Raw genomic sequence first — 24,837 nt, forward strand, 5'->3', positions numbered from 1 at the left:
TATTAAAACACAAAATGAAAAATAGTCTTATTTTAATATACATATATAACACTAGAAGTTTCTCAATTTGTTTCCTAAAAGATTAGCCTGTAGGTAAGTATGTCTGTATATGTGTATGTATGTATATGTTTATCGAAACACGATACTGTGTGGAATCAATGAAGGTGAAGAGTACTTTCATCTGCAAATATGTCAAATAAACATTTATTTCAAAAATTTGGATTTTTGCGTGCACCTTTTGGCATTGGTGTCGGACGTTATGTGTGTCAGTTACAAAGAATAACTATAAAATTTTGTAAAAGTCACGGTGGTAGTCGTGGAATGAGGTAAGAGAATTCCTTCTCCAACTTCTTCGTTAAAATTAAATTTTTATATTACATATGTATCGAGGCAATGACAGGCGAAAATTCTGAATTTGTCTCTTTTGAGTCATAATTGTTGCATTAATACACATTGTTTATATCTTTTTTTTGGAACATAACCTGCAATATCCCATGCCGGTTGTATGTACATAGATATGTACCTACATAAAAATATTTATTACATTTTTATCATATGCAGAAGTTTTTTGGAACATGATTTAATTGATTATGCAAAACAAAATCCTGGAGTCGTAGTATATGTTAAACCAAGAAGGCACAGAAATCCAATTCTAAAAGCAGAATATTGTAAGTTTATTTATTACTTATTGTATTAAGAAAAACTTTAAATGGTAAAAGATAATATTAAAATATTTATGTAAATTATAGTGAACGGAGAAACACATTGGATATGTGTTGCTGATTATAGTAGGCAGGATATTATACAATGGATGGAATTATTGAAGACTCAATATCATAATGGCCCAGATTACAGATTACTTAAATTATGGCATACAGATTTTCCTTCTATTCAAGGACCTTGGACACCATTCACTTTTAAAGATCCATCTTTGAATCAAGTCAAATTTCCAGATGTAAATATGAAAGCTTCTCCCACTTATATGTTTTGTTATTATACATATATGTATATTTTATTCATTTTTAGAAAAAGATTGGTGAAGCTATTAAATTGAAACCAACAGCAACAGAAAAATTAATTAAATTATTTGAAGAACAGCAAGAAGCTGAAAAGCTTAGCGAAGAAATTCCAGTTCAAAAAAGTGTTAATTAAATGATAGTTTCAGCCATTTTTAGTCATTACAAATTTTTAATCAAATATACTGGACATTAAATCAATATTGCCATAACTTTTTAAAATGACATTTGGTTTGTTCATATTTATGTGATAGTACAAGAAATCTAATAAACATATTTGTTTAATATCTAAATAAAAACCTTTATGTACATATGTCAAATGATCATGTAAATCATTTAATCGTTGTAAGATTATGGCTATTGTAAAATAAATATATATAGCTTACAAATATACTTGTGTTATTTACTGGTATATATAAACTTTGCATGCATATGGTATCATATTTTGCATGAAACTAACGTACTTATTTAAATTATCAAATATACATTCTCTATATATAATTCAGATTGCACGATGACATAACAATTTCATTTGTGCTTTATATTCGTTTGATGGAAGTATATTATTGACTAGCATATATATACATACACATATATATACACAATACTTTTGATATGTGATAGGAGGAGAGTTATAATAAAGCATTCATACTGTTGTTGACTATGTTTATGTTACTGTCAAAATTACAGTGACAGCCACATATTCCTTTTGTTGTTTTGTTTATGTATATCCCTTTATATATTCATTACTACATAAAAATATATCTTAACATTTTTTGTATAAAAATTGAATAGTGATATTATACATAGCGCCATAACTTGTTGAGTAGATGAATCTATAAACTCATATCCAATTTAAGTGACCCCTTTACCTTGCACGTGTGACCAATAGTTTTACATTCTAAATAAGTTATGTTATTATTATTACAATATTTAATTTCTACAACAACCTAAGAATGTAGTTTGTTTTTTAGAGCAATTAATTGCGTTTTTATTAACACGTGCAAACTTTGTATATCAAACATAAAAATATATTCTATACATTCTATGAGACATACAATTATCAATTATTTTAATTAATCTTTACTATTTGAATTAAAAAATATTAAATACAAGACATTAAATTATTATTGTATTAAACATATACAAAATATTAAAATGTTATTAGAATATAACTTCTAATCTAATTAAAATCCAAACGTCAATTAGAATATGAATAAAATATTCTCAATATTTTGAGAACAGTAGATGAAGATTATAACTTTTCTTCATAAAAATACAATAAGCATGTATTTTTTTTTAATTGTATAGTAATTTACGAACGTTTTTTCAAAATTTTGATGATATTATTTACAAAAATAGGAAATATTTCAATTATGCTCTTAAATTGTAATGAATGTCATTTCAAATAATTTTCAGGGGATGGGTACAGTAGCATAACCCTGATATATGCTAATTTCTTTCTATGAGAAATATGAATAAATACTTTATTTTTTACACTACAATAAAGAGTAATATTTTTCCCTATCATTTTTACAAAAAAAAAAAAAAGAAAGAAAAGAATTTGTAACTTCTCCTGTATAATATCAGATGGGCTTAGATATCCATAACCATGTATCAAATTAATGAGATAATGAGGTGAAGTACATTTCTAAAAATGTAACAATATAAATAGGATGAGTTTGATGCTACATTCAATCATACGCACAAAAAGTCACACACCATCGGCCATTCCATATTAAACACTTCATTATGTATAAATAATAAATTTGTAATGCCTCGTTATATAATATTGGTATTAAAAATTGACAAATGTGGTACCTGCGATATTTCATATTTAAATTCAATCATGATATTAAGATAAATTGTTTATACTAATCGTCTTGTAATGAATTTAAATGTTACTATAGAAATTTATCAATTTTTCATTGTATAAAAGTAATCTAACATAACGCAATGTATCACATTTGTAAAATTAAACAAATTAAATCATGCATACGCTCTATCATCCCCTTTTAGCACAGATAAATGTCCACGAAGAAGATAAAACAGCACATCAGGTAAAATATTCTCGTTTAAGCAAAATATCACACATTATATCGATCGTGAAAGAGGGACTAGAGACGATTCATATTCGACTTTATTCGTCTTTAAGTCGTTTACTAAGTTCTTCTTGTTGCTTCTCTCGCAATTCCTTTTTTGGCTTTATTCGTTTAAGCTGACCATCCCTAAAAATTTAATTAAAAAAACTTAATTGTTTCTCTTTATATATAATGAAGAATAATATTTTGTTTATCTAAAAAATTTTACCATTGTAAATCGACCAAGCCACCCTGTCTTGCTATCACAGACTTTACTCTATTCGCAAAATCAATAGCGCTCTCTCCCTCGTTTCTATACATTGGAGGAAGATACCAAACATCACATACTATGGCCCAACTTGACATAGTCATATATAAGTATTGTATCATTGAATATCGACTACTATTCCAAAACGCATCCCCAAATCTTGGATCATACTATAAGAAAAAGAATAAAATTGGTTACCTAAGGTAATCAATACCATTTTACATGAATACGTACACAATTACCTTTATTGCAACAGGATAAATTACTCCACCAACTTCGAAGCTTCCTTTCTTAAATTGCATAACTGATGTATTATTTATACAAGTGCCTTCAGGAAAGATAAGTATCGGTGGATTTGTAGGATCAGACACGTGTTTTTTTAATCTATGAAGTATATAAGAACATTTTAATGTTATAAAGAAGCTATGCTAACAGCACAGCGATTAACATTTACCGTCTTGTAACTGCTTCTCTATCTTTAACTTCACACCGTTCAAACCAAATATGTGGTGAAGCACGTGCTAAAGCTCTTTGTAGAATACCTAAAAATCCACCATGTCTCTGACCTATCTAAAATATAAAATTTGAATAATATAAATCATCTTTCACATAATATTAAAGTAATACATTTTTATGCAATGCAAACAAAAATAACATCACAATAATAATAATAACTAGAAAAAAATAAATATATAGCAAATTTCAAGCAACATTCATTTAAAGCAAATTTCACCTAAAATAATATTTTCTATGGAATAATATTAATCGCGTTGCACATGATACTAAAATAAAGCAAATTTTAAGCAAAATTCGTTTAAAGCAAACTTTATCTAGAATAATATTTCCTATTGAATATTTTAAATCGCTTTTTGCATAATATTAGAGTAATATATTTTCATGCACACATCCCAGAACTACAATATCACAATAACAGAATAAGATCAATATAAAGCAAATTTCAAAAAAACCCAAAAAAGCTGACAAAGGATGAGTTATCATATCGATAAATAAATAATGCTGGAACTATTAGCTTATTAGACGAAGAACGACAAAAACGTACCAAGGAATAGCAATTATCGCACATGAGTATCAGAACATCTATAGGTGAAGTATGATTTGCCACACAAATACCCCTAACAGGACGATTCTCCGGATTATGATACGTAATTACTGATGATAGAGCACTCGACAACACACCGAAGCACATTATGGAGACTTTGTAATTCAGCCATCGCTTGAAACTACCCTCTGGAACATAGCCGACTACCGCTGTACATGCAGTCAGCCACATCACCTGTAAATCACAAGCTTTATATCTAAGAAAGGATCTTTCTTTTAATATCAATGCTGACTAGCTTTACTTGCAAAGCAAAGTTACGGGATACCGTTTTACCTGTAACATTTAACAATGTACTTTAATTCTGTCAGTGGGCAGTTATAAATCATATTAATGTAGGGGATTAATACATCAGAATTTCCGAATTTGTTTTAACGATATCGTCATATTATGCAGAGATTAGTTAGTTACAAACAACAAGACATCATCACAAATTCCCAACAGCAAATTTTGAAAACAAAAAATTGATATCTTCGTAATGCCTCATTACCAAGGAGAATGTTGTCTGTGTGGATAAGATAGGCACATCGATTGCGGAAGTGTGATTTGCCACACACATTCCTCCTGGTTTTGGTTTGTTCTCTGGATTATGAATTGTAATTGTCGCTGATAAAGATTGTGACATTATCCTGAATGCTATGAGACTAGCCTTGTTGTATGTCCATTTCTTAATAAAACCATTTGGTAGGAAGCCAATAAGAAATGTTGCAATTACAATGTACAGTACCTAGGAACCTTTGATATTAGTCGAGTTGCAAATACTAAATTTATATTTGGTATTGAAACAGACAATTTCAAAACAGATTCGTGACAAACATATAACAGAATCTTAAAATAAAAATAAATGTGGAAATAAGAAATTAATCGAGTGTATATGCATCCTACCAATTTGTTTCAACTTTTCTAAATACTATTAATTTATTATTAAAAGAGAATCAATGAACTTACCCCTACAAAACAAATGAATATCCTCAAGGGAAGAAGGAAACAATATCGCATAACAAATCCACATATCCATATCACTGTTAACTTCCAGGAGATGAACTCGTAATGTCTATTTGTTCTAGTTAACAAATTCCAATTCTGGAAAAAATATATCATTATACTATATAACAATTCATATATATCTATAGGTCTAGAGAAATAGAAATTACCTTCAATTCTTCTGCTTCAAAACGAGATGTCACCTCATCTTCTATAATAGCTTCTACACCAGCTTTAATGTAATCCAAACAGATTGCAGGTTTGAACTCCCTTTTCAGGGTTTCAAATGAATCTCTACGTATGAGTGTCTGCAACAAAAATATATTCTCAATCCATTGTACAATTAATCATAGATATGTATATATATTTTCTTGATATATATTAAACACATAGAATTAAAATTACCTCGCTTTTGCTCGCACTTGTTGCAGGCGTCTGTGAATTCTCCGTTTTCGTTTCCTCCAAATGATTTTTATGATTCTGCATTTCTGGCTCGGGTACCAAAATCAAATCTGTCGATCTGGCTATAACGGTGCTGCTCACTCCATTCTGCATACTCTCCGTTTTCCAATTTTGCACATTCTGCTTTTCGACGTGCCTCGATTCGTACTCCTCATCTGTGTCTTCGTCATTTTGCTTCCAAGTACCATTCTTCTTTTTCACGTTTTCTATGTTTTGTCTGCCATACTGAAGTATAAAAACAATACATACGCTATAATTATTTAAGTTTAAACATCCCTAAGGAATGCGTTTCTTATTATGAAGCACTTTGTTGTAAAGTGGTCTTTATACAACACAAGACAATCGGATTAGTCAATCTGATTATAATTTGCAAGAAACAAGTACTTAAAACGCTAAGTACTATAGGCTAAAATACGGATATTTTTAATAACAATAATTTTACTCCGGTCTTGATCCTTTAATAGTTATCGGTGATAAGAATAAAGGTAAACAATGCTTCTTTTCTTTATTTATGAGATTTATGTAAAGTTGAATACTTTGTTATGCTTGTTCCTTTTTTAAAATTGTTTTACAATTGGAAAAGATTGTTACAATAAGTTATAAAATATAAAAAAATGTTCGTAGTTTGGAATTAAATATTTTTTTCTAACAGAAATTTTCGGACAGAATTTTTTCTAAAAAATTCATATTATAGCGTGGAGACGTAATTAAAATATTTAGTGCCCAATCTATATACAAAGCGTTTGAAATATACTATATGATTATACTACTATGCTATATAATATAGCTATATAATATAACATATATAATATATGTATCATGTAAAAAAATTATGTAAACAGGCAGGCTAATGTCCTTTTAGTTGATAAAACCGAATAATTTCATCAATTTTTTGAAGATTAAACTTACCAAGCTTATCAATCAAATTTATAATAAATCATAAACATTAAGTTCAATGAAACTAATTCAATACAGCTACTGATCATTCACAAGTTCGAACGAAAACGACAGGTTTCATTAAATATGTAACATAATTATTAATTACACACTTCGTATATCTTTGTCGGCATAGACGCAAATAAACAAGTGTTGTAAGAAATTTATTCAAATATCAACGAGAAAAGAATTTATTTGATATTTGCATAAAAAGGGAACTTTTAAGATACGGCGAAAGCATTTATCGTTTGTTTCAAGTCATCCGAATTATTTATTAGATAACATTACTAATTACTTCCACACGAGTAATAGTCTTTTTATATAAAAAAAAGCACTGTCGTCTGACGATATGTGTACACTTTGTACTTAACTAATCCATCTTTCTTCTTTTGGTAAAAGATAGGCATATATCGTAAATGGAAAGTTCATCAAGGACAAGATACATTTTCCATTGAGCTAAACTTGTAGTATCTCTGATAAAGGTACCTCTCTATCAATATTATCGCGTTAATAATATCTGAAAACGAAATTTTGGTGCTCTATCTATAGTAAAATGTAGAGTTTCGAAAGAAATGGATATCTCGATAAATCGTATTTGCTTCTTGCACTAACACGTGCTTTCTTGAAATTCATGTGGTTAATTGCAGGATTACGATATTCGATAACATTGATGAGAAAAGAATCGATAAGGAATATGTTTCAACAAAAGACAAATTTCTTGAACTTTGTACCTGATGTCGATGATTTCAAACAGTATAGAAAAGAGATTTTTATGCGTATTTTACACAGCATTCCGCATAATAATGTAATGTACTTATCAAGTTATTTGATTATTCGTGAAGATAAAATACTCTTTTATCATAACACACATACAAAATGTTTGAACAATCGCTTTTTAATACGTTCTCTTGGTCTTTTTATACGATAATTTTATTATAATTACGCTGGAATATGCGTCGCATATAGGCTCGAGATCGTAAATATTTCATCTTGTTCGTGTAAAGTTTTTTTCAAATTGATTATAATTCAATTCTTATTGAACGTAGTTTTTCCATAATCGCAAACTAGTCAATAAAATATACCTACGATATAAAATTTTTATGTACGTATATATACACATATGTATTGTATGTGTTATATAAAACATTCTGAATTTTCATCAACACTGTAAAGAAACATGACTGATCATATTGGAAAACTGAAACAAATGTAAAAATGTATGTAGAAATTATAAGTTATTTATTGCAAACACATATTTAGTAAAACATTTATATTATCTTAAGCGTATATTAAGTGTTAAAGATAATTCCATATTTTACGATTTCTATATACCTTTCTAAATTTGTATCAAGCTTTTCCAATATAGCTATGACAGTCAAATCTCATTACTATGCTAATAAGATTTTAAACTGTTGCTCGTACCATACATAACATATTCATGACAGATATCTACGAGTATTCAAATATTTTCATACGCCGTCTTCTTTCTCATGCGTCTTTAAGCTTTAGACGAAATTCTTCCGATAAAATGATGGAGCGTCATTCTTCAATTTCTGCACCATATTCAAGGAACTACAAACATATCATTGTCGCAATTCACGATCTTTGTCTTGTAATCATGTTAAAAATATGCGATCAAAGAAAAGGTTGACGAGTTTGTACGCATCTTGCACAACCTTTCAATTAGAACGTCGCGTCTTCAGTCTATCGCCTGTAATTACATAATCATCGTTATCATTATATTGGGATCTATTCCATTAATTAATTCGCGATCAAGATTGAGAAGATCGTGAATAATGAAAATTAATATGCATACACATCACACCTATATATAAAGAAATAAGGTGAAACGTCATCGTTCTCATTCTGCATAATAATGCATATTCCAGCATATATAATCACAGTAAGATTATTGTAAAAGAAACTAAAAGAACATCTTGGAAAGCATTCATCGCACATTTTATAAATAGTATACGTATTGCGATAAATTTTTATCTTTGCGAGTATTCAAATAGTGTAGGGAATGCATAAGATTATCCATTGAGATGTTTCGTAAAATGCCTCTATATTTTATTATTTATAGCTTGATCTGACGATTATATAACACATAAAGAATGTTTGTTTTTCGTTTGCTAATGATATGTACTTCATTTAATACAACATTTTTATTTAAGTTTAACCACTTTTATTAGCAAACTTGTTATCAAATACTTTTGTATGGGATATTGCTTAATATTCACTTTTAAAAATATTTTGGTAACGTCATTCGAGCCATGTCAAAAAATCTAGACGATGTGACCGACAATTGAATAGTATTTCATGTTATTCATTCGGTGTGTTCGTTATGCGAAACTGTAGAGCCAGCGATTTGTCTGTTCTCCAAACAAAGGAGATCCACGTATTATCGTGACATGCGTACGGTGAACGGCCTCCGATAGGCTAGGATGATTAGTTTTCTAAAGAAGGAAAATTTCAATGAAAAATAATTACACATGTTTATGCAAAAATCTTTGCCTTACTAACGAAATAAACTATATAATATAAATAAATAACATAATAAAATATAAAAATGCATTTCTATATAACACTGTATGGAAATATTTTCTGAAAAATATGATTTTCCTTATAAAATCACAAATCATTAAGACTTTTGCACAATACATCGTTTCTAATTAAATAAGATATTGACATACAGAATATAGATAATCTACGTTATCAATCGGCATATCCATATGATCTTCACTTCGATTGATTATTTTATTCCTAACACATGTAAGTACGAGTTTCGTGTTATATTGAACATATCTCCTCGAACAGGCTATTAACTGCAAATAGAATAGTTTGATATCTAGCGCGCAGTGGAACAAAATACTCATTTTTGTGTCAAGATCGTGGAAATTCCTATTCGAATGAGGTAGAGTGATGAGTTTTGTTTCAGATTAAAGCTAAGAGTAAATAAGAGAACGAGAAAATAGAATAAGAGACAAATATAGAGAAAACATCGTTAACAAGTTTTGACCTTGAAAACTTACGTTCAAGTTGACATTTTATAAAAACAACTATTATTACTATCTATGTATGATTGAATATTTCCCTGAACTTGTTATACATTATTCCCTGTAGATTTTAACACTGTATTCAAATCCGGTCACAGAACTTGTCTAAACTAGACCTTCAGGACACTGAGAAAAATGCGATTAAAGTGAGAAGATATAATTATAGTTTTGCTAGTTTACATTTTTTGATAGCACACAAATTTCAATTTCACACATTGTATTTGTTCAAATAAAGTACGTAGAAATAATAAATACTCGAATACGTTGAATTATACGTTGAACCGTATTCAACACGATTAATATTCAAATGGCATCGAAGAAAAATTGAGAAAGTCGACTTTTTAACTTCGAAGCTACCAGAATAACGATAACGTATTTCTGACTAGCGAGACAAATATTTGAACGTACGTCGCAAAATTCCTCCTTTCAAAAATCTAATATGCACAAGTATACTAAAAAGCAAACTTGGAAATGCTGGATTTTATTCTTCAGTCGCACAAATCGTTTCAACATTAGGATTTCGCTATTTGACGGTTTTAAATCGATACAAATTCGTTACGTACGATATAACATCGTAAGAGATTCGCCAAAGCACGCTTCGATTAATTTTAATTGAATACCTTAATAATATATATATATTAAATGTAAATATTATAATTATATATAATATATCTAATATGTATATTAAATTATATATAATATAATTAATCAATATAATATATATAATTTATATGAAATATGAATAAAAGAATCATGTTAACATGTAAATTTAAAAGTGTTTCAGAAATAAAATATTCTTTGAATTGCACTGACGTTCTACCAGTCGATAATTTGGGAGCTTGACTAATAATTTATACAAACCGAAATAAAAACATATTTTATTTACTAAAGATAAAAATTAGAAATTAAAATACACGATTTGAAAATATATTATATATATGATAAAGAATATTTATGTAGTAACAATATATTTAATTAGAGTTTTGCATATTTTATTAACATATTTTATTTGCGTTTTTTATTGATTATGGAATTAAATTTTAGAAATTTATGATCGATCGAATAAACTTGATACCATAGTTTTTATAATTAAGTATAATTAGCTTGCGTAACTTACGTTTACTTTAACTGTCAAAAAAACGTGGTAGCTCGGAATACAATTCTAACTACCAAATTTTATATATCTTATGAAATCGGAGTTTTCATTGTATCGAAAATAAATTAGGGAAAAACTAAAAAATGAAATTAAATATTGAATTGCTGCTACTTGTTGATTGTTAGGTAAACAATACATGAAACACACTTGGTTTAATAGTAGTCACATATTTCATTGACCATCACTTTGAAACGATACATAAACCTTTAAGTATTTTATCTGTAAATTAGTGCAAATTTTAACAATCAAACTAAATCGGGTATTTATGAATGAATAAAATTCAAAATGTCTACCTCAAAGTTAATTGCAATTTTTCATATTTACAAAACAATTTTGTTACGTTTAATACGTATTTCGTTCTAGAAATTTCATTGTGAATTTGATATCAAAAGATCATGTAATCTTTCGTACCTTTTCTATAAAAAAAAAGGAGAAAAAAAAATCATAAAATGTTTATCATGTTTTCAATTTATAGGATCATGATGTGTCTCTAACCGGAGAAGTATTGTAAATTGAATTCACTCATTCGCTTACCTCAAATAGTGTTAGCAGCAATTTTATATATAATCTTCTAACGCCGAGTGACTTTCCGATAGATGCCAAAAAGATTATGGCAAGCAAAAACATAAGAAAAGGTGTTAAAAGTAAAGAAACCGCTAACGACATAACCATCCATAGCGGCGCCATTTTGCTTACTGCCAAGGAATATCCGAGAAGGCGAAACGGTTAAACGATCCCTTCCACAAACAGTTTAAAACCACCGTGCTTGAAACCTATATATACAAATACTATAGAGAGAAACATATTAAAGTGTAACGATCTGCGTTATCGACACTAGTCAAGAAGTTGTCGGCAGATGCGTTTCGATGAAATTGCAGTCACACAGTCACATTTCTTATCGTCCACAAGAAGGCGAAATGATCGGCCAATAGAAGACGAGTGAAAAAAGGTATTTCAACCAATCAAATACGAGATGAATTTAGATTAAAATTTTTAGTTTCTATCATGTTTCTATAGGTCTTTATAACGATAAGAAACATTAGAGCGCGTTCTTTTCAATGCTAGTTTATTAATTCAAACATAAATTGTCATTTTTTTGTTCCATGAATTATTTTGGTTATTTGCTGCTATAAAGATTCCCTCAGTTATTCCTGTGAATTGTTTAAAAAGAAACGAAGAAAAACAGAGAACGTGAGAAATTATAATACATATAAAATTAAAAACGATGAAATAGCAAATTATAGTACATAGCAAAATAAAATAAGATTTAAAACTATTAATAAATATATAAAGTATAATATAATGTAATGATTGATATAAGGCTAAACTTCATTATGATCAAATTCGCGACGATAAGAATATTCTAATTTAATCTTCATCAAATTGCTACATTTGTATCCTTTAATTTCTAATCCAAAGCATGTGAAAGATAAAAAAATATGTAGAGAGTATCATAACAAAGCTTTTTCAAATCTATATTATATTTGTAATATTATATTATTCTTCAGAATAATGGTAACTCTCATGTTCATATTCAAAAATATACAGGAATGTTTTAAACGTCCGCTCAAATAGTGATGTTATCTGGAGTTTCATAGCATTAGCAATCCAGTGACAAAATGTCGTCTGCCGAAGTAGCACCCCGACCACTGCAGGTGTCCCCTTTAATTAAAGTGAGTACAATTTACTACAATGAATTTTTTTGAAACAATCTACATTCAACTATTGTATTGCAAATTACTGTTTATTTAACAAATGTCTTATTAAGATTTCTTATTGTTATAAAAATGAAAATGTTTTAAAATTGATTATATTATATAATTTTTGTGTAACTTCAAGTAATGCTTTCTTTTTTTTTTTAAGTTTTAAAGAAATATAGAACAGTTATATATATCATTTATTCTACATTAGAATGAAATTTAAAAATATATTAGCTCTTAATTTGTATTTTATTTTCTAACCTTCTTAATAGATATAATAAGCATTAGTCAAGTAATATATTCTGCATGAATTAAATAATAATATAAATTAGATATCTCTTTCTCTTTTTAAAACATTAATAATATATATATTTATATACATGCATTTAAACATAAATTTAAAAATACTTTGTAAAACTTTAATATTGGATTTTGTGTAGTTTTCCCGATGGACTCTTCTGTTAACTGGGATAGTTTACGGTGCTTACCATCAAAGAAGACTGAGTAAAAAAGAAAATGCCCGCCGTGAACAAGAACTTAAGGAAAAACCCATGAAAGATGCAAAATTAGCAGCAGAGAAAAAGAAGCTTGCTGAAGGTAAAAAATGATAAATTTGACTATGGGCAAGCTGTAGGTTCTTTTAATGATATAATATTGACTTGTAATTTCCATTTTTCTGTTTCAGCTGAAATACAAATGCTGAATGAGTTGTTCACACCATCACCAAAATAAAAAATATCACTTATAGTAGTATACATAAGTATTTCTGTTAAGTTAATATTAAATTACCCTTTAAAAAATGTCCATTATGTCAATTTCTGTTCAGGTTTACAATAGATATAAACTTCTTATTGTGTATATTAAATAAAATGATTTATACTATACTAAATTGTGATTTTATCCAGTAGGATCCCATTTACCTGAACTCCGTTTATCCGAACTGATGTTATCACAATGTCCAATTTACGATTTTAATACTGAATATGTTTCTAAACTCTTATAATTCAATTCTAGGCCACATGACGCATGGCTTATAGGAATAAAAGTTTTTGCCCTAGTATTTACAAATTTCAGTTTAGTAAAATCCAGTTATATAAAAATTAATTCCGACTATATGAATGATTAAGAACGGAAGAAGGAAGAAGTAGTAGAGTGCTAATATCTGATACGTCTTGTCCTCTGACCATGACGGATAAAAGAAGTTTTATTATATCTCCCATGGCATATTTAGAATTTTCCAATATTCATTAGTACATGCAAAATTAGATATCGAATTGTTCCTAAGTAGAAAAAAATATTCGCCCGAACAGGGACTCGAACCCTGGACCCTCAGATTAAAAGTCTGATGCTCTACCGACTGAGCTATCCGGGCAACTGAAGTAACATTTTTCAAAATATATAGTTACTGTTATAAAGAATATTAAATTATATAAATGTCAATTATATTTAAATGAAGTCGATAACACTTAATACAGCTTAATAAATACTTTTATAAAATCATTGTTTTAATTTTTTGCGTATATAATTTATTGGGCATATATGTCACAATCTTGAACAATAGAAGTTCTATTACGCATAGTACACACAACATTCTAATAAAAACTAAAATTATGCTGTATATTGTATTTTATTTTTTCCAATTTGTAATATCAGAGATTATTAACAAACAGTACTTTTGTTTATACTTTCATATTTACTTTTAGTTTAAGAGATAAACTGCTAAAGGATAACACAATTATAATATTTCAGAATATAAAATATATAACATTTATATAAAAATAAATATTGGAAATGTTATAAAATATGTTACAATATATTTGCAAATAATTTCACTTAATTATATAATTTTATTGTTGTAATATTATTTAAATGGAATGAATTTATGTTGCTATATGAACTTATAGCTCTCGCGTTTTAAAGGTACAGAGAAAAATATTTTTACATATATACAAATATATCTTCGTATTCCTTTTTCAAATGCATTAAGATGAAACAATATTAATTGATTGGGGACACCATTTGATATAAAGTATTTATAATGGGTATACATATGTGTATATATTGTCATGGGAGCACCATAAATGCTTTCGATTCAAAAAACTCTTTTCCTCTTAAGCTGTAATTAATTCTGTTTTATTATCATTGGTAATCAATTGTAGGAGACTTCCATTAGCTGGACGTTCTTGATTTTGCGACCATTTCCAGAAGAGGCTATAAAATAAAATGTTATTAGTAAGAAATCAAATATAAAAACATGAAATAAGGAAAAAAGAAAGATTTTATTTACTCTGCAACAAATTCAAGTGGAGTCCATTTAGTTGTATCAGCATTTGGCATCCATTTTCTATTCATAGGTGTATCTAAAGTAACAGGCAAGATAGAAACAACCAAAGAATTCTTTGGAAGACCGCTATCTTTAGCTGCTAAAGATTTAGTAAGTTGATGAACAGCAGCTTTAGCCATTCCATATCCAATCATTCCTGGTGTTTCTGCTAAAGCTGCTTTAGCACCAGTTAATGATAAAAATCCTCCTTCTTTCAAATGATGGGCAGCAATACTAGCAGCAATACTTGAACTGTACACACTCTGCTTCCACATAAGTTCACTGTTTTTAATAAAATCTTTATTGGCTGCATTTCCACCAGCCCATCCACCAGCCACACAAATAATTGCATCTAGTTTATTCCCATTTAAAATATTTCCAATTTGTTGCATAATATCAACTTCCTAATAAACAGATAAAAATGATTAGTTTTATAAAAAGATATATATATATTATTATAATATATATTTAATATTATATATATAATATATATGTATATAAACATATGTATATATTTGTTTATAAAACATATATATATATATATATATAAATATATATATTCTTATTTAGTTGAATATAACAACTTAAAAAATTACCTGCTCTTGCCAATTGCTGTTTGGTTTTACAATCACATTTGCATCAGCTTGGTCATTTGCCTTCATATCAATACAGCCAACCCACTATGATTATGAAGTTAATGTAGTTTTATAAAAATATATTATTTTTTTTTAAATATAATAATTTGTTTAGTAATTTCCCTATAAGCTATATATGTAATGTGTAGAATAATAAATATTTTAGTATCATAAAATTGATATAATTGCAAATTTCTTAAGGTTATTTAACAAAGATATTATAGAGGTATATGTATTATGTGAAAGGTTCTGATTCATTAACTATGGCCTTGATGTATTTTTCCTCTATACTTGAGATTGCTAAATAGAATTATATCTGTAAATCTATATCCTTTTTGTTGAAATCATATCTTTATAGGGAAAGTGCCTTATTAAATTTATATAAAATTTATTTTATATGTTTGCATTTAATAATGTAAATGATTCATGTTATTTATTTTATTTTATTTTTCGACCTAACGACCTCGTAGAAGGAATTTGGTTGTTTTAGCTTATAGAATACTAAAACTAAAACTGAAACTAAACTTAAACTAAAATTAGTAAATGATTAATATTTAATTACATTAAAAAATATATTTATATATTAATAAGGGCTATAAAAAATATATTTATACGCATATATACACATAGATAATAATTATTATAGATACATAAATAAAATACTATACTTCGTAGCATTCAAAACAGTGCGCGAATAATTACTTCGCCGTTTGAATATGTACACCGGTCACGAATTCTATGAAATTCATTATGTATAAAAAAAACATTATATAAATTTTGTATTAAATTTCTAGAAGGACGTACATGAAATAATTCTCGAGTATTACTTTTTTAATTAATTATTTTTAAATATAAATGATTTCATCGTTCAGAAATTTCTGCCTAACAGTTGTTTAGAATTAATTTTTAATCAATGTCCAGATCGAATAAGTTATCGATGTATAATTGACCGATAATTTGTTTTTTTTTTAAATGAAACTAATTAATAACATTTACAAATGTATTACTCTTGGAAACAACAATAAAAAGTTGTAACTTCTGTGGGAAAATAAGTCAGTCCCATTGATAACAAAATCAACATCTACATTTTTATTATATATTGTTGACATTTATTTTTACTATTATTACTCACCCACTTTTTCGACTTGAATTTTGAAACGCAAGTAGAACCTAAAGCACCTTTGCCACCATATATAAAAACCCGTCCGATTATTGCCTCCATTGTTCAATAAAAGAAACAACTTCTTCGTGAAATATGTTTCGGGAGTCGCGATTATATACGGAAGAGTACGAAGTCATACGAAAATCTTTCGGAAAAGTTCGTAAAAGGAGTGCTAGATTGCCAGATTTTCGGCACAAAGTATAAAGACAGATTGTCAACTGAGTAATTGATATTGTTTCGATGGAAGTATTTCGAGTGACTTTAAATAGAATATGCGTATAAATCTTTAATTTCTACATAATGATTAGTATTTAATGAATTAAAACAACTAATAATTCAATATAGCATCATATAGATCATTTATATATGATCTACCTGACATCAATAATATTCTATTGCTAATGAAAGAACCTTGAAATGTTTAATCAACTTTTTTATTGTATATATACCTTGTTAATACTATGTCATGTATTCCAGAATGTTTTCCGCGCGTATAATTAAATGAAATCGATTTAGTTTGTACAAAATGAAGTGATCAGATTTGTCATATTTGAATTTCCCACGCATGTTTATTGGAAATGTGGCAACGCCGCAATGACGGAGACCCTGCCCGCAACGTTCTCCGGGAGCGTAGGTCTAGTGTGACGTCACGGTAGTCTAGTTGGGTTAGGTTTTACGCTGGAAATTCTAACGAAAAATTTTTTGTTTGACGATTAATGTTTTCCTCATTGTATCTGCTGCATTGAGGGACGTGAAGAGTTAACGCAGTGGCGAGCAGCAATCGTATTTCGTAAACCGTTCGATCGCGAGACTTCGCGCTATCGGCGTATATGAGATTTTAAACGGAAAATGAATCGACATGACGGTACGTACGTGTGCGCTGTTTCTGTCTAGCAAGTCAGCCTTTACTTCACATGCTAAATTTGTTTTATATTGATGACAAAATTTTTTAATCATGGGGTATTCGGGGATATGCATAAAAAGTTTGTGTAGACTCATCGTCGAGGTTACGAAATCGAGAATGTATGAGATTTTTCCTAAGACATTTCTTGTAAGCTCTGTACCAAAGGGTCTAATGTCAGAGGCCAGATGGCAGCACTTATAAAAAATTTACTCCAATTTCTTTGGGTTTATAATGCTCTTTGATGATTGTGCTCAACTTTTTTGCCATGTCATCATTTTTTCTTATTTTAATTATATAAAATGAATAAAATTCACGGGGAAATTTAACGACCCATTGTCAAGATGAGTTCTGCCAAATGGTTTCTTTGATATTGCTTTTCTTGTACAATCCCTTTCTCTTTCTTACAATGTTAAATCTCTAAAACATATTGAAACATATTTTTCTTATCTGATATCTTTGAATTAGTCTTTTTCCTCACTTTTTTCAACTTTCAAGTTTGTATTTTCTAAATAATACGTTGTTTATTACATTCTAATGGTATAATTTTAACATCACAGAAATGCAATTATATTGGATTTTTAAGTTAATGTGTCATAATGAAATTAGCAGAGTAAAGAGTAGTTATTGTTTGCATAAATAAAGTTAGTACATATATTCTTTCTTATTTATTTAACATCTACGCATGTTACATAATTGAAATTAGAAATATTGTATTGAAGTTCAAAAATGTTATTGCTGACTATTAATACACATATATGTAGGTCTTAACTTTTATGATACTATTACAATAAAAGTGACATCATACTTAGATTATTGTACTTTTTAAGATATGTATATGTATATATGTATATAACTTGTAAAAATTAAGAGGTAACTGGGAAAACACATGAAATTAAAAACTCATTGTGTATCTGTTATTATAGTTATAAAGATTGTTTTATTAAACAAGAAACTAAATTTTTAAATGCATTTAATTATAAGAAAATTACATGTGTAGTGTCTCTATATAATGCACATTGTCTCAATGTTATTTTGTTATTTTACTTATTTACAGTTATGCTGAAGTTACTTTATTGTTGTATTCAATAAATTATTAAATTGCAGTTGTTTGTTTTAATAAGAATATACGGCTGAACTTTTTATGTCAAAAACTATATATATTTGAAACAGACTTAAATAATCTATCTGTAATAGATCTAGTTCAAGGTTATTGTATGTATATGTAGATATGAAAGATATATAAATATCTTTTGTAGAGACAATAGTACTTTTTATTAAAGTTCTTTATGTAAATGTACTTTACTTACATACATGTAATATCCTTTACTTATATCCTATGTATCTAATACTAATAGTAAATTTAATTTGATTTTATTACTATAAAATGCTAATCCCTATATGTACTAATATATAGTAATTATTTATTTTAGGGGTAAGTTGTGACGCCTGCTTAAAGGGGAACTTTCGGGGTCGCAGATATAAGTGCCTCATATGCTACGATTATGATTTGTGTGCCAACTGTTACGAAGGAGGTGCCAGTACTACGCGTCACCACAGTGATCATCCTATGCAGTGTATACTTACTAGATCTGAGTTTGGTAAGTTAATTATTAAATTCTATGTATATAATAATTGTCTTTTAAGTATAGCCTAATCATACAAACTAATTTTGATTTATTATCTTGTAGAATTATATTATGGTGGAGAGGCAGTAAGTGTAGAACAGCCGCAATCTTTAACTTGTCCTTACTGTACAAGAATGGGTTTCACTGAGGCTACACTGCAAGAACATGTTGCTGCAGATCACTCAGACACTTCTTTTGAAGTTGTATGTATAGTATAATATATATAAGTGTTTATCATACATTACCTTTTTTATTAGAGAGAGATTTCTAGGTTTCCAATTTTATTATAGGTTTGCCCAGTATGTGCATCTGTCCCAGGGGGAGATCCTAATAATGTGACTGATGATTTTGGTGGTCATTTAAGTTTGGAGCATCGTAGTGGACCAAGAGATTTGATCTCTTTTCTAGACGAACCAGCTTCAAGTAGATATACTGGTAGACGGATAACACATTCATCTAGAGTTGTTGGTGGACCACGGCCTCGCAGGTATGTATATTTGATATACGCGCTATATTAAATGATTATGAAAAGGTATTATAATATTTGTTATAAATATTTTAAGTATTATATTCAAGAAAATGTGGAAACAATTATCTCCCACTAAAAGTAAATATCAAATGTGTTTGAGTGCTAGTTTATTAATCTATTTTTAAAAAATTCTATCGACACTGATTATGAATTACAGTAGTGTACAAATTCTGTGATGTTTGACTGCATGTATTTTGTTAAGTATCATTTTTTGCTTGTTCTATAACATTAACATTATAATTTATCAGTCATTACCATCATCTTTTTAGTGAAACATAGTTCAATAATCATGATAGTATATTGTAAGATAAAAGATGCATTCTCTTTTTGAAATGCCTAAAAAGAACGCTAAACCGGATTTCAGCTTCAGTTTATCATCATCTCATCTTAGATAATGTTCATTGGCGTGTCATTGGACCTTCAGGTCCAATATGCATTTCAGTTCGTCCGGAGGATTGAGTCCGAGTAGTCGAGAAGGTATAGATCCAATTACAGAATTACTTTCTCAATTATCCGGTGTTCGTAGAAGTGGTGGAGGAACTGGTCAAAGTTCGTCAGCACCATCACAATTGCAACAATTGCAAATGCAGCTACAGTTGGAACGACAACAAGTTAGAGTATGTATGATTTAATAACAAAAAAGATTTTAGTAAGAGGATTAAGTTATAATAAAAATAAATTAATCAAGTGCTGAATTCCTAAAATACGAATATAAAAGTTATTGAATTAAAAATACACGATACAATAGAAACATCTTTTCAGGCTGCTAGACAACAATTGGAGCGATTACCTAGGAGGCAAACTCAGGTCCTTGGCTCTGCAAGTTGTGGAGGGATTATTAGTGGAAGTGGTCATTCTACTACTATGACTAGCGTGGTAGTAAATAGTACGACTAGTAACAATAATACAACTAATGTGGCGAACCCGTCCGGCGTATCATCTACTAGTTCACAGAACTATATGTTTTTATTGCCAAAGTATGTGTTATGTGTAAATATTGGAATATACACATCTAAAAGTATCTAAAATATGGTCAAAATACTAATTTTTATGCGCTAGTATTTGAGTATTTTTATAAATATATTTTCGACACACACGTGCATGCATGCAGTCTTTTGTCTGAAACATGCAAAACTGCATGTCATGATCAGTGCGTAAGATGCCAAAAGTTATATTTTAAGATGATTCCATGAAACGGACATATGCCTTTTTTTAGTTCCCAAAGGACCAGTAACCTTGTGTTTATACATAGATGTTCTTAATTGCTATATTTATTTTAATTAATATTACATGTGTGCTCTTCTCCGTTTATAGATGTATTACCAGTTCTCTCTCCGACTCACAGTTGCAAAATATTGAACGTGAAAGTGCAAATAGAAGTCTCTTTACGTGCGAACTTATTCTTGGAACACTTTCTCAAACATTGCCGGAGTTAACACAGGAACAATCTGTAGCGCAAACACCAGTATCAAGTGCAACTACTGCTACAAGCAGTCCCGATACACCAAATGCTAACTCTTCCTCAGTTTCTACAAAGAAATTAAATATAACTCAAGAAGCGAAAAGGGAACAAACAATGAGTAAACATGTAACGCAAACGTCTATGCAACAGTCACATACTGTTCAAACTACTACTGCTGGGAGTGTGGGGACTGGTCTTCAGAATCAAGGATTGCCACCAAATTCTAATAACCTCGCGATACAAAATTCACCTATGGTTCAAACACTGATGCACAGTGTATTGCCTGAGTCATTGGTAAGTGTATATGAAGATTTAAGTTCGCAATTTCGAAAATTTAAACTTTATGTTAAAGAATCGTGACAAAAATAATTTAGTATTTGTAACTTCGTTATACAGGTATTGCAGGAATCACTGTCGCTACCATATAGTAGAACTATCAGAGAACCGATAGTAACCCCAGCACCAGCGTACCTTAGAGGTGGGGTCGGTCCAGTTGGCGTAACAGGTCCTTCACGTAGGAAGCCAGTTAGGGCTGTAGATGGCAGAAACCAATCTACGGAACCTCCGCCCCCACACTAACCCTTCCTTACCCCGTACCCACCCACCCTGATTCCTCACAGGACCCTCTAGCACTAGTCCTAGCACTGTTTAGAACACCTCATCATTATTGTTATTATTATAATATTATATATTAATAATTATTCAAATGCCCTCCTCCTCACCCTCCCTATCTTATCACTTTTCAAAACTCTAATGTCGCCATCTTTTGTCGTTACGTGACATGGAACAAGGGCAAGGGCTGATTCGCCGACACATGCAAATAATGTAAATAACTCACTTCTTGCAGTCATATACACTCCTCGTACACACTCCTCAGCGAGTCTTGCCACGTTCTACATCGATATTATTATATCCATTTACAATAACTTGATCGAGGATAGAGACGGGCAGGTAAAAATAATAACAATATAATTATATCTTTTAGCGTTTCATGTTTGGTGGCTGTATGGGTTTGTTAGAACAGAGTTAGATTGATAAAATACTCAGTTTTATTTAACACATAAAATCTTGGAAATGTAGAAACTCTAACAATTCACAAGACGCACTGCCCGTCATACGCACCAGTTTAGTTGTGCTTAATTTAAACTGGTTAAATTTTTTTGGTCATCGTATGTTTGATATATATATTTTTTAAAATTAGTTTAATGTCATGTGTATCATTGAATTACAAATATGTTTTATGGGGAAAAGTTTATAAATCTGCTTGGGTTGGTCCGTTTGTATTTGAAAAATCTTAATCATCGGACAAATATTTTAAAGCGAGCAACTAACGATTTTTAATCTACATGCTTTATGAAATCATCAAAGTGCATGTGCATTAACGTTTTGTTAGATGAACATAAGTTTTAAATAGTCATACGAGGTTTGAATCATTTCAGAAAGATAATCCAGAACCACTGATTCTAAATATTAAGTTGGCGGGCCATCCCTTAATGTTATATATTATTCAGGAATCAGTACTTTAAAATGGAGGGATTAAGTTGGGTTTTACATGCCAAACAAACAGAAATCTGAATCATTTTCTCTTTCAAAATTAATCGTATTTATTTAAAATATTTGTTGGAAAGTTTATTTTCGCTGTTGTTTTGAATTTTTGCGTATATTGCGCTAGTACTACGTTTTAAAAATATCACGTGGTCCCTTTTCTTTTTTTTAATCATTCATTTATGAATTTATAATCGCTCCATTTTACAATGTGAAATGAAATAATATTTGTATGTGTGTTCGTTTTTTTTCTCAATAACAGAGGCTTTACTGATTTGATATATGTAAAAATTATACGCGATATGTCAAAGTAAAACTGGGAATTTCTGTGTTCCATTTCTTTGAAATTAGTTGAATTGAAGCTTACGATATAATTAATGTTTATTTTATGCAGAAAGCGTCGGAAACAAGTACGTGCGTATGGCGCACGCAAATGCATTCGAAACTTGTGAAGGTTCTACTGAGAGTAGAATTTGAAGGTGCTCGTAGAAACGAGCAATAATTATTTTTCAATTGTCTTTAACTCCTACTCAATTTTCTTTGATTTTTGCCTAGACTTCCTTGTTAATCACTTTATGTATATTGCATATTGTAATTAATTTCCTCTTGTATTACATTCAGATCCTATGTTAATTGATTTGTGGGTGTATCTGCAAGATGTGGATGAAAATGAAGTAAAATTATACATATACATATATACATATAAACTTGTAAAAAGTTATACAAAATATGTAGCGCGTGATTTCATTTTTTTTTTGACTTATGTTCTCGCGTGTTCTGGCATTCTCGGTCGAAATCGGATTACTTATAACATTACAAAATAACCAAAGGTGTTGAAAAAATCATACATTTCGTTCTTTTTTATTTTCCTGGATCTTTCAGTGTTGATAGTAATTTAATATCTTCTTTTAAATGCACTATTTGCTTTATGCACCTATTTTTCGAACACTTCTAATAATTTCTCGTATTCCACTGTGATGTGTGAATTGGAAACAAGATATATAAAGTAGTGAAGCAACGATGTAAAGAAAGAAAATGAAAAGTGTACTAATTGCCTTAACGCGAAATGCCTGAAAGGGAAAAAGTTCAGCCTTTTGTGGAATGCGTGGTTAATCAAAAGAATCCTTTACACGTGATATACTTCATACAAAAGTGATGCTGTATACTTATCTAAACTAAATAAATATGTGCATATCCCAAAAAAAAAAGAAAAGAAAAAAAAAACTATAAGATGCAGATATTAAGAGAGAAATAATGAACTTCGCATATATTAATGTGCACATCTCGATGACTGATAAGCTAGTTATTTTTCAAATTTTACACGAATTCATAAGCGTATAATCTCAGAACGAAGCAAGACTCCAACAAGCACGTTTAATACAAAAACCAATTACATTAATTAAAAGGAAGGAAAGGAAGAAATAAATAACATGATTTGCTATGTACTAAAATAACTTCGTATAAAGTCGAAAATTACAACTGGGTGTTTTTTTTTCTTCTATTCTTGATACTTGCGAACTTATGTTCCCCTTGTTTCCACGTCACTTCGGGATTATAAAATTTTTGGATTTTTACACTTCTATTTTACTATTAATATTATTTTGTTACATTTATTGTCATTATGTACTATACGATGTAGCAGGAAAAATAATTTCTATACATTTCCTTGTCAGAAGAAAGATTTCGAGGGACAGTGTAACGCCTTTTCCAACAGTTGAACGCTGTATCAATATCGTTATATTTTTATTGTTAGGATTTTTGTCATGGTTCATTTTGAAATTTCAGTATAATCTTAACAAACAGCTTTTTACATTATATATAAATATAAATATATATATAAATATATATATATTTATTTATTTATATATATAGATAT

General features: G+C 29.1%; 5 protein-coding genes, 1 long non-coding RNA gene and 1 other non-coding gene across 12 annotated transcripts; 3 read left to right on the forward strand and 4 right to left on the reverse strand.

Annotated features, from left to right (window-relative positions):
* Window positions 1-178: 178 nt before the first annotated feature.
* mRpL43 (mitochondrial ribosomal protein L43) lies at window positions 179-1,405 on the forward strand. Of its 2 annotated transcripts, none has more exons than XM_033347442.2 (4): window positions 179-326; window positions 562-668; window positions 750-955; window positions 1,027-1,405. In XM_033347442.2, the coding sequence occupies exons 1-4, from the start codon at window positions 190-192 to the stop codon at window positions 1,150-1,152; spliced, it is 576 nt and encodes a 191-aa protein (XP_033203333.1). In that variant the 5' UTR covers window positions 179-189; the 3' UTR covers window positions 1,153-1,405. The 2 variants fall into 2 exon arrangements, with proteins under 2 accessions (XP_033203333.1, XP_076480721.1); XM_076624606.1 differs by having other exon boundaries at window positions 197-326; window positions 516-668.
* A 1,061-nt stretch (window positions 1,406-2,466) lies between these two features.
* Gpat4 (Glycerol-3-phosphate acyltransferase 4) lies at window positions 2,467-11,788 on the reverse strand. 4 transcript variants are annotated; one of them, XM_076624597.1, is made up of 10 exons: window positions 11,611-11,788; window positions 5,872-6,153; window positions 5,637-5,774; window positions 5,431-5,565; window positions 4,973-5,209; window positions 4,426-4,659; window positions 3,820-3,935; window positions 3,608-3,749; window positions 3,327-3,535; window positions 2,467-3,244 (listed from the first exon to the last, which is right to left on the reverse strand). In XM_076624597.1, the coding sequence occupies exons 1-10, from the start codon at window positions 11,761-11,763 to the stop codon at window positions 3,157-3,159; spliced, it is 1,734 nt and encodes a 577-aa protein (XP_076480712.1). In that variant the 5' UTR covers window positions 11,764-11,788; the 3' UTR covers window positions 2,467-3,156. The 4 variants fall into 4 exon arrangements, with proteins under 4 accessions (XP_076480712.1, XP_033203313.1, XP_033203312.1 ...); XM_033347422.2 differs by lacking the exon at window positions 4,973-5,209 and having other exon boundaries at window positions 11,611-11,787; XM_033347421.2 differs by lacking the exon at window positions 4,426-4,659 and having other exon boundaries at window positions 11,611-11,787.
* On the reverse strand, window positions 8,054-10,667 carry LOC143303624 (uncharacterized). The gene is made up of 3 exons (XR_013060133.1): window positions 9,558-10,667; window positions 8,690-9,320; window positions 8,054-8,575 (listed from the first exon to the last, which is right to left on the reverse strand). It is a non-coding gene; the product is annotated as an uncharacterized LOC143303624 (long non-coding RNA).
* Window positions 11,789-11,914: 126 nt separating the features above from the next.
* Window positions 11,915-13,665, forward strand: ATPsynE (ATP synthase, subunit E). The gene is made up of 4 exons (XM_033347443.2): window positions 11,915-12,025; window positions 12,625-12,749; window positions 13,217-13,373; window positions 13,462-13,665. The coding sequence occupies exons 2-4, from the start codon at window positions 12,696-12,698 to the stop codon at window positions 13,506-13,508; spliced, it is 258 nt and encodes an 85-aa protein (XP_033203334.1). The 5' UTR covers window positions 11,915-12,025; window positions 12,625-12,695; the 3' UTR covers window positions 13,509-13,665.
* Window positions 13,666-14,075: 410 nt separating this feature from the next.
* Window positions 14,076-14,148, reverse strand: TRNAK-UUU (transfer RNA lysine (anticodon UUU)). Its single transcript has one exon. It is a non-coding gene; the product is annotated as a tRNA-Lys (tRNA).
* A 236-nt stretch (window positions 14,149-14,384) lies between these two features.
* On the reverse strand, window positions 14,385-17,027 carry Dhpr (dihydropteridine reductase). The gene is made up of 4 exons (XM_033347273.2): window positions 16,867-17,027; window positions 15,696-15,779; window positions 15,064-15,503; window positions 14,385-14,987 (listed from the first exon to the last, which is right to left on the reverse strand). The coding sequence occupies exons 1-4, from the start codon at window positions 16,954-16,956 to the stop codon at window positions 14,888-14,890; spliced, it is 714 nt and encodes a 237-aa protein (XP_033203164.1). The 5' UTR covers window positions 16,957-17,027; the 3' UTR covers window positions 14,385-14,887.
* Window positions 17,028-17,519: 492 nt separating this feature from the next.
* LOC117164330 (E3 ubiquitin-protein ligase KCMF1) lies at window positions 17,520-24,443 on the forward strand. 2 transcript variants are annotated; one of them, XM_033347275.2, is made up of 8 exons: window positions 17,520-17,761; window positions 19,231-19,398; window positions 19,489-19,628; window positions 19,716-19,912; window positions 20,379-20,571; window positions 20,717-20,931; window positions 21,269-21,710; window positions 21,813-24,443. In XM_033347275.2, the coding sequence occupies exons 1-8, from the start codon at window positions 17,746-17,748 to the stop codon at window positions 21,993-21,995; spliced, it is 1,554 nt and encodes a 517-aa protein (XP_033203166.1). In that variant the 5' UTR covers window positions 17,520-17,745; the 3' UTR covers window positions 21,996-24,443. The 2 variants fall into 2 exon arrangements, with proteins under 2 accessions (XP_033203166.1, XP_033203167.1); XM_033347276.2 differs by having other exon boundaries at window positions 20,397-20,571.
* Window positions 24,444-24,837: the final 394 nt, after the last annotated feature.

Source organism: Bombus vancouverensis, chromosome 15 (assembly GCF_051014615.1).
Source record: "Bombus vancouverensis nearcticus chromosome 15, iyBomVanc1_principal, whole genome shotgun sequence".
NCBI lineage: Eukaryota > Metazoa > Arthropoda > Insecta > Hymenoptera > Apidae > Bombus > Bombus vancouverensis.